Source organism: Nannobrachium achirus, assembly GCF_963921795.1.
Source record: "Nannobrachium achirus genome assembly, chromosome: 3".
Lineage (NCBI taxonomy): Eukaryota > Metazoa > Chordata > Actinopteri > Myctophiformes > Myctophidae > Nannobrachium > Nannobrachium achirus.
The window spans coordinates 64,174,604-64,184,603 of record NC_137812.1 but is presented as its reverse complement, the minus strand read 5'-3'; the positions used below and the strand labels follow the sequence as shown (position 1 = coordinate 64,184,603).

The following is a 10,000-nucleotide window of genomic DNA, read 5'->3' as shown; positions in this document are numbered from 1 at the left end:
TTTGTTTGCGATGTTTCCGGCAGAGCAGGCCTCTCATTCTGTGGACCTTAATGACCAAACTAATAGATAAAACAGAAATAAAAAGTGCGGCAGAACATCACAGGTTCAACCTTATTCCTTGAGCTTTTGGGCTTGTGGGTCCCCGACTATGAGCAACTACCACTGGAGCAGAGGAGGGACAGATGCCTTGCTCAAATGAAACTAGTGAGAAGAAAATAGCCAATCTACAAGCTCAAAACGCGTCGCATCATGGCCCGTTGTGAGCTTGTAGATGGGGTACTTACGGAGTGTGACTCCATCGTACGATGGAATTATAAATATCTGGTGGGTGGGAGATTTTCCCATCTTGTCCCAGGATTTAGTTTTCAGCCCTTAAGGGTCTTAACACTATTTGTGGTCACAATTCAGACGTGTTTTAAGGGGATCATTTGGAGTCTAGAAAGGGTGTTTGGGGACAGGATTCCCACACCAACATTGACACAGGAATGGCACTTAAGACAGAGAAAAGCATCTTTTACACAAAGATGCTATTGCAAAAGCCAGTGATTAGAGGGCTCTTCACAGTAAAGTATGCACTGAGTAGCACAGAGTTAAATGTACCCGTGAAGTTAAATGCACCCGTTACCGTTTCCAGCATTTACTGTAGAAACCACATGTGAAGAGAAACAAACTGTACTGTGTAACCACACATAATGTCTTTCAGCGGTTATGCAGTTTAAGCCATTGCTCTACATGTAAGCAATGTCAAATTCAAATCCACCGATTTTCCTTGGCACTGCCCTTGGTTACACATCCTCCAGGACTGACCTTAGCTTTCAGGAAATATGGAAACCCCCCTTTTTAATGTTGACACCAGGACCAACTCACAATAGATTCTGCCCAGAAACGGTATAATAAACATACAATATATAACAATATGCTGCACAAAACAGAACAAATGGGTGAAACTTAGAGAGTTCTCATGCTGACCATGGGTAATGGTTAACTTTACTGACTAGGCAGTAGGCACTGCCATCTACTGTTAACCCCAAGTAATGGAGTTTGAATGTCTTTTAAGGACCTTTGTCCAACTTTATAACAACACTTTGAGTCAAAGAAAAAAGAAACATACTGTATTCTGGACCACCTGACCAGCACAACATCGGACTACTCCTACGCATGGGTTAGCCGTTGCGTGCCATTATAAGTCTCAATAGTACAGTATGTCAATATTTGTCCTGTCTAGGAGCTTATGCCACTGCAATGTTTGAAATTGCTTCTTTAAAAAACAACTTCAAGTGTGTATATAATTTCATACTTTGTTGTATTTGATTTTGTACAGTAACAGACAGTGCATTATGTACCAGTACACAGTGCATGTCTGGCCTATTGTTTATCTTGATAGCTTTTAATTACTGATGTTATAATGTCTGTAAACGCTTTCTAAACTGTTTTCAAACATCTCATGTAAACACAGTATTACTGTTACAATTACTTTTTCCATCCAGAACATTGTTTGTCATTAGACAATACGCACTCACTACTGTCTACCATGGACAAGGTGATATAATTTGGAAAGAAATGTTCATAATTTTTCTTTTTGATTTCAAATTCTGTTTAGTTCCAATTAGGGTTTCAATACTGTTTGCCATTTTTGGAACCCTACAGTATATATATATATTTTTTTTATTTCCTATTTTTATTTCATGTTTTCAAGTAGTAGACCTACAACAATTAACAATTTAGGTATTTAGCAGACGCTTAATCCTGACTTCCAATAACCTTTGCTTAATCTGTTACTGATTTTAGTTTACCAATGTTTTTCCATTGCTAATTTCTGTTGATTATAATCACCTTATGATTGACAAGCATTACCTGGCTTGCCACTGCCATTTTGTCTCTCTTTCAGGTGAGAGAACACCCCTTTTGGACCAGTGAGTGAGAAGTTGACCACAGCTTCTTTGTCTTTGTGGCCTGTTAGCTATAAAGTATAACTGTAGCAACGTGTGACTGAATGTATCAACACATGGATCCCCTTCAGCTCGACTCAGTTCTTCATTTACCATATTGCTGATTATTTAGTTATTTTTTTTACCTGAAGGAGAGAAAACAAGAGAAACAGTTTTTAACACAACTGAAATGTTTAAATGATTTATTCACAGGTTCGTTGCAACTGAAAAGCTGGATATTTTACAGTGATTTGTCTGTCTTTCTACTTAGACTGAGGACAGTGGTACATACAGCACACAATAAATAATAAAGCAATACGGTGCTCTCCACAAATTCAGCCCAGATTGTAAAATGATCAGCATTAGTAAGTTAGTTTAAGTAGTAGTAAGTAGTTTACTCTTTATATAAACAACTGTTGAATGTTTGACATAAATCTACTACTACTGACTAAATCCTCATTTATAGTTGTGTTGCTCACATAAAACAACATTTTAAAGTGTCAAGACTCAAATAATGGACGTGGGCGCATTGAAGGCTCCCACCTTTATGATGTCAACTAAACATTTTCTTTATTTTGGAGAAGAAGCCATCCTCCTGTTGCTTCTCTTGATGCCCTTCTGCTCTGCTCTGTCCTGCACCACTGCTGCCCCCACCTGGACACAAATACACATTGCATGAGCAATAGACCACTGGTTCCCAAGCACAGGTTCAGGACCTAATTGGGTGCCATGGCATTGGTCCGATGGTTCATTAGTCCGAAGGTTCATTAGTCCGAATTTGTTAAGAATACTACGCCTAACTCTAACTCTAACCCTAACCTTAACCTCAGTAACCCTAACTAAATTCGGACTAATGAACCTTCGGACTAATGGGCAGTCCCCCCTAATTGTGGGTCACAGACACTTTGTTATGGCCCTTAATTTTAGTTTTTCTGAAAATAGCTTATCTGCAAGCTCAGAATGCGTCAACATGCATTGCCTTGTAGATTGTCTATTTGTCGTATGATAGGGCTAAAGTGGTTAAGTTAGACAGGATGGTGGATCACCGCTAGGGATGGGTCGATAAGTGATATTAGCGTTTATCGTCATAAAAAACACTCACGATAATCGTATCGTGAAGATTTAATTTATCGTGATATCATCCTCCGTCATGCACTGGGATCAATTCACCTTTTATTTGCCGAGCTGCATATCCGGTAACATTTAAACCCTCTATTGGTAAAAGGTACCTATAATATACGTACTTGATACAGTCTTTTTTCCCCACTCTCTACCAAATGTCTTTGCCCAAAAATGTGCCGATCTACAAGCTCACAACGTGTCGTGAGCTTGTAGATCTGCTATTTCTTGACAAATATTCCGCCCCAGGATAATGGGGATATTTTGATTATCGCGATAATATCCAAATCGCGTTTTCTTTGGTCACAATAATCGTGATATGAAATATTCATATAGTCACATCCCTAATCACCGCACATCACATTGTTTTTCACTGGAAGGGAAAACAACGGCGTACATATTGAGAGATCAGAATGCCAGCGTGAGACACAGAATATTAGTGTCCAGGTGTGTATAATGACAGAAAGAGAGATGAGCACGTGGTCTGACCTGCAGGAGCGACCACTCCGTTGACGGTGCCCTCAACGTCGCTCTCATCCTCAGCATAGCTCAGGAGCAGTGAGCGCTGCCTCTGGGTCAACTTCCTGTTGGAATGCAGGACCACAAGAGCAGGTCATGGTACAATTTACTCCCTTTTAACCATTAAAAAAAAAGTTGTTCACCCCAAAATACTTTCTTCTTATCAATTTCTCACCCCTGGAGACATGAATCAATGGATTTCTTTTGCATTCCTAAACCAATAATTTGAGGAGACTCTTTGTGTCTCCATAGGGAACAAAGCTGTCTCTTTGTGTCGCCATTAGGAACCACTGCTGGTCATCAAATTATTGGCTTAGGAAAGCAACAAAAAACTAAAAAATATCCACCAGTGGTCCTTGATGGTGCCCGGCTAAATGAGGGAGATTTGGAAACCAAATGGACTCTTGCGGGTCCATTTGGTTTCATATTACGATCTCAAGAGTTACATTATTGATAAACATCTGCATTACTTAATTTACAAGAAGTCTACACAATTAGAGAATAGTTTTGATCAACGTTACGTGTTTTATCTCTCCCACCACTGCTGTAGGAAATAGTTTCAGCTTCACTGACAGCTGCTCAGAGGACCCTGGGGGGTAAGCTGTTAAGTGTGCACATGTCTTACTTGGGTACTCTGATCTTGATGTGAACAAGGTGATCACCGTAGCTGTAACTGTTCATCTTTCGGATGCCTTTCCCCTGCAGCCGGATGACCTGGTCAGCTTGGCACCCTGCAGGGATCTGGGGACAAAGAATAACGACACCCGAAACACTGAGTAACACTTGAAAATAGCAGATCTACTGTACAGAACTTGTGAGTGTGTAGATCACCAATTTTATATTGTTTTCTCCCTGAACACTTGCACTCGCAACTCACCGCTATGCTGAGGGTTTCATGGAGGCCCTGTGGCCTGGCTGTGCCTCCCAGGATGGCCTGGGCCACTGAGATGAGCACGTCAGAGTGGATGTCTACCCCGCTCCGCCTGAACACCGGGCTCCTCTGGACCTGTCCATGGAGGCAACAGTATATTGAAGCTCACAGCCTCCTAAACCAGTGGTTCTCAACCTTTTCAGGACGCGACCCCCAAATGAAATCATATTTTAACTGGGGACCCCCCACCCTGCACAAGCACTTGGAATTGTAGGAGTTGGCATTACATTTAAATTGACTCGATCTCTTCCATTGTGAAAATAGCCGATCTACATGCTCACAACGCCTCGCGTTGCGAGGCATTGTGAGCATGTAGATCTGCTATTATACTTACACTTATACTGTATGTTGGTCTGTTTACTGTTGAGTGAGAAAACAATGTTAAAATTTAGCTAAACATTTGGGGACCCCCCAAAATAATGTGGGGTCCCGACCCACAGGTTGAGAACCACTGTCCTAAACCACGCATCATAAAAAAGAGGGATTTCGTTTTTTTGTTATCCAGTGCCAACTCACCCTGAATGTGATGAGGATTTCTTTCTTCCCTACGGCCATACGGACAGTCTGACCATCATCAACCCCTGTAAGATGATATCAAATGAAATCAGATGATTGAATATTTAACAACATAGAATAAACACATAAAACATAGAAACATAGAAACACACACACACACACACACACACACACAACCATACCTGCAGGTACAGGCACAGTGACGGTCTGCCTCTGCTTATATTGGCCTGTACCTCGGCACAACACGCAGGGTGTGATTATGATGGAGCCCCTCCCACCACAGCGCCGACACGGGGAGCGCATCATAAAGGGACCCGTGTTGATTGACTCCTACAAGACATTACAGAAAGCAAAAGTGATATGACTGGCTTATAGCGTATGCAAATTAGGAATGCTAACTACATCTACTCCTTGCGTACTGTTGCCTTTACTGCTGTACTCCTTAAAGGACCATACTGGTGGTCTTACAGTATACCTGACATAACAGAGATTACAAAGCAGTGTGTGATTGATTTGTTTGGATTCCATTCATTTCAGTAGGTTATGAAATTCGCAAAGACTTGAAACCTACTGGAGATAGCAATCCAGCACACTAAACATGATTGTATAGTTGTTATTTTCTGTCAAAGTTAAGTTTTTGTTCTGTTTTAATGCATTTAAAGCATGGATCTAATTGAAAAGTAGTCCCAAAATAGTCCCTGTAGAACATATTTATTATCTCCGGGTTGGATGAAAAAAAGATTGAGAAGCCATCGTTGATCCGATGGTTCTATAAGTGTATAGCATTTAAGTGGTTAACTCACCATGCCAGTGCCGTGACAGTAGTTACAATGTGACACCTTGGTGCCAGGCTCACTGGCCTTCCCATCACACCGGGGACAGGTGTCCTCCAGGTTCACTGTCATTTCTTTGGACACTCCCTTCGCTGCTTGGGCAAACGTCAGCTCCATCACAAACTAAGGGAGGACAATGAGCTAGTGAGAATGGACATCGTTGATGGTACAGATGGAGTTGATACCGACAATGAGTGCATCTTAGGGCATTCACGAATAGTGATTTTTAGTATTCGAATTATTCGACCTCAAAGTAATCGAATATTCGACAGGACTGGCCAAACTGTCAAATATTAAGTAAGCAAGAGGCGAACATTGTGAAAATAGACGATCTACGTGAGCATGTGGATCTGCTATTTTCACAATATTTATCTACGGAACCGAGTCACATTAAATGTAATACCTACAATTCCAAGTGCTTGTCAGGGTGGGGGTCCCCAGTTCAAATATGTTTATTTTGGGGGTCGCTGCCTAAAAAGGTTTGAGAACCTTGACTTCCTATCTAGCCAAGTTTTATAAACTCTTTTTTAAAGAGAAAACAATAATAATAAAAAAAGAATAGTGACTTTGATATCCGAATATTTGGTGAATGGCCTATCTATTCATTCTTATTAAGTTATATTCAACTGACAATGGAAAAAGATAAACATGTAATAATAGTCACCACGGACAATATTTGTGACAAAATTAAAAGTAAGACTTAAAACGAGCCCCCATCTGTGTCTTGGATGCCTTGGCTGCATTGTGTGAATCGATATATCCGTATTAGAATAGACAGTATGGTAAAAAAGAAAAATCCTGCCTGTTCTGACCTCAGGCCTTTGTTCAAACATGCTGCTGAAGTCTCCGAAGCCCCTGCCTCCAGCGAACTCTCCAAAGATCTTTCTGAACATTTCCTCCGGGTCAACGTTGGAACCTCCGGCCCTGTAGTACTGCTGCTGCTGGCCGGCCCCAGGTCCACTGCCACGGCTGGGGTCGAAGCCTGCTGCCCCGTACGTGTCATACTGCTTCCTCTTCAGCTCATCACTCAGTACCTGGGTACAACGTAATGGTGCAGAAACATTGTTTACTTGTGTTTGTTTCACAGAGGCACGCAATATAAGTACTTCTGAGGGACCTGGCTTCCATGGTTGGAGTCCATAAAGGTGGAGGTTATTGTGCTTGCCACATTGTAAAATAGTATAATCTAAAGCTGAAAGAGAAGTTCTGTCTCTCATGTTGCTTGAATTAAAGGTCAAAAAAAATTAATATTAAACTTTAACTACTGCATTAGTCAAGAAAAATGATACTCACAAAATGTGTTTCAGCAAACAGTTTCCTCATTAGTGGCGTTTCCATAAAGCCACTTTTTGCGCATTAACGGCTTATTCGCAAAATGTTTTTATGGAAACACTTCAAAATGCGAATAAACTTTCATTATCCGCAAAAAAAGTTATCCGCTTGGAGGAGGAGGATTTTGAGCCTTTACCGAATAAACTAAATGCGCATAAGTGAATGGAAACGGGGTCAGACAATAAATACGAATAGATTATGACGTTCTAGGTCCATTTCCCCTGCCGCTTTACGTCCATGGTATAGCGTTAGCCCACAAAACAAACCGGTTGGTTGTTACACACGAGTGACACGGACCGTGTGTAAATTCCTCCCGTTTTCACCTCAAGCCATCGGTGGCGAACCCTTCCTCATCCCACGGTGTTGTGTGCCTGAAGTGCCCAATCTACAAGCTCACAGCAGCTCGCATCCACGTCTCCGCGCCGCGGTGTGAGCTTGCAGATCGGCCACCTGACCTTCCAGAGGACGCTGAAACTTGCAGGATGAGCACTGTGCAGCGACGCGACCGCGGTTTTCTCGGTGAACCGGTAGCTTTATGTATTGAGGGGAACTCTTGCCAATTTCGTAAGAGACTCGTCGCCAATTGTAATATATTTAAAAGTTATTTGGGGCCATGATGATGACTGATAACCCCCTTCTTCCCACTACTAGACAGCGACCGAGTCACAGCAGTCAGACGTGCAGACGGTGCAGTGCTCAGGTTCGGTCTGAAAAAAATCAGCCCGATCAACTCTTGCGACCCTCGAATGACACCCGCAAATGGAAACATGCTAAATTCGCTTTGTCTTAATGCGTATTTCTGATAATTCGCTTCCCTAATTCGAATACGTTTATGGAAACATGGCTATTGACTGATATACTAGTTAAATGTAAAAATGGCAATATTAACTGTTGCCAGTTCTGAAATGCTGGGTAATGATTACCCCGAGGAATAACATCCACCCAGGAGGATGCTATTATGTACACCAGACCCATGATCATTTACAATAATCTGGAAAAGGAAATGTAGTTCTTGAGTCTTGACAGTGTTGTGTACGGTACTGTGCACCTCATAAGCTTCAGCTAGCTTGGCAAACTTCTCTTTGGCTGCAGGGTCATCCGGGTTAGTGTCAGGGTGGTACTTCTTTGCCATCTGCAGTGGGTCAATCAAAACAATAACATAGGTATTAGGTCACAGTGATACAGTAGCAGCAATGTGGGGAAAACACTTTCTTATGCTTACTTTAACCCATTTAGGCCAAGGATTATTGACTGCTTTAACTATTGAAAAACAGCAGATATACAAGCTCACAGCTAGATCTGCTATTTTTGGAAAAAAAAGTCGTGAAAATGTGTGAAAATCTTTGAATATATGTATTTTCAAAGCGAACGTTTGTAACTCAAATTTTGCTTCTGGGTGGTCCCTGGAACTCAATATTTTGAGATGGGGGTCCGTGGCCAAATACATATCATTTTGGGGGTCCTTCAAATGAAAAGGTTTGAGCACCACTGACATAGTAGTCTCTCAAGAACAGACTAACTGAGCTCCAGTTGAGTGAAAAGGACCTTTTCTTTGACGATGGCTGGCCAGATTGCTGACGTAGAAACATAGGTTTTTTTCCAAAAATCTTAGAAGGATTCAAAAGTCACTTATAGAATCGGGTCAAAAATCTAATTTTCACGATTTTTCAAAAATAGCAGATCTACAAGCTCGCAGCGCGGCACTCGGTGCCGCGCTGTGAGCTTGTATATCTGCTATTTTTCAATAGTGAAAGCATAAACTATTGCGTCATATTGTGTTCAGGCCTAAATGGGTTAACCATTTGAACCCTAGCATCCCTAATCTGGGGTGAACATTCAACGAAAATAGCTAATCTACAAAGGTCACAAAGCAATGCATTACAAACTAGTAGATTTGACATTTTCGTCGAAGAAATTTGGTCTGGACTAGGGGAAAAAGGAGCGGACCTTGGACCCCAGTCAACAAAGTATAAATGGGTTAAGTGGAACCGTTAAACTATTTCGAACAATGGTGTAATTTGCCAAAAATACACAATCAGATCTACAAGCTCGCCATGCAATGCATGAAACAGACATTCATCGATTTGTTTTCTGACAGACCAAGACAGATCGAGAAGATTGCATATAGTGACAGAGCATGAGACTTGGAACTCCTACAGATACTGAAAAGCACTCTTCCAATTCCAAATAATGTGTTAGTTTCTGGCTGGCCCACTCAGCAAAAAGCCAAAAACACTGATCACATCTGCCGTTTGCATTTTCTTGTCTCTTATTGTGTTGTTAAATCTCTCTCTCTCTCTGTCTGCAAATATGGTTTCTTCATTGGTGCTTACTGCAGAGATCAATGTTATATAATTATAGGGACTACTTATTTTCCTTGAATAACTGTGACTCTGACCTGATAGTAGGCCTTCTTAATCTCCTTCTGTGATGCAGAGCGTGAAACACCCAAGACTTCATAGAAGTCCTGCTTGTTTGCCATGGCGCTGCTGGTGTGGAAGGAGCGACCGGTGATGGCATGTTGATATCTCCCTGCAGGAGAGGGATAAAAGGATAAACTTTATAGTTAGCATTTCACTTTATAGGGTCCCGAAGTCCTGAAGTCACTCGTTCATCATCGTTTTTCTCTATGGAGAAAAACATTGAGTCGTCTTAAAATCGTCTCATAAAAGAAGACAAAGGGCAGTCCAGTTTCACCCCAGTCTTCATGCCTATGCCAATAGGACCGGCTAATAAACATAATCCATCCTGATCCCTCACCTGGAAGAGTTGAGCCAACACCCCTCATGAATGAATACAATTACATACACATTATGCATGCA

The 10,000-nt window shown here is 41.5% G+C and overlaps 1 protein-coding gene across 1 annotated transcript in view; it reads right to left on the bottom strand.

Annotated features, from left to right (window-relative positions):
* Nucleotides 1-1,954: 1,954 nt before the first annotated feature.
* The window catches only part of LOC308282391 (dnaJ homolog subfamily A member 3, mitochondrial-like), a gene marked incomplete at its 5' end in the record, with an annotated part of 9,216 nt that continues 1,170 nt past the window's right edge, over nucleotides 1,955-10,000 (bottom strand). Inside the window, 11 exons of the mRNA XM_080722736.1 lie at nucleotides 1,955-2,074; nucleotides 2,472-2,582; nucleotides 3,537-3,631; nucleotides 4,192-4,307; nucleotides 4,444-4,572; nucleotides 5,014-5,078; nucleotides 5,196-5,343; nucleotides 5,817-5,969; nucleotides 6,659-6,880; nucleotides 8,227-8,310; nucleotides 9,577-9,710. Of these exons, the coding sequence (XP_080578862.1) occupies nucleotides 2,482-2,582; nucleotides 3,537-3,631; nucleotides 4,192-4,307; nucleotides 4,444-4,572; nucleotides 5,014-5,078; nucleotides 5,196-5,343; nucleotides 5,817-5,969; nucleotides 6,659-6,880; nucleotides 8,227-8,310; nucleotides 9,577-9,710 (1,247 nt within the window). The 3' untranslated portion in view covers nucleotides 1,955-2,074; nucleotides 2,472-2,481. The remainder of the gene's footprint in view (nucleotides 2,075-2,471; nucleotides 2,583-3,536; nucleotides 3,632-4,191; nucleotides 4,308-4,443; nucleotides 4,573-5,013; nucleotides 5,079-5,195; nucleotides 5,344-5,816; nucleotides 5,970-6,658; nucleotides 6,881-8,226; nucleotides 8,311-9,576; nucleotides 9,711-10,000) is intronic.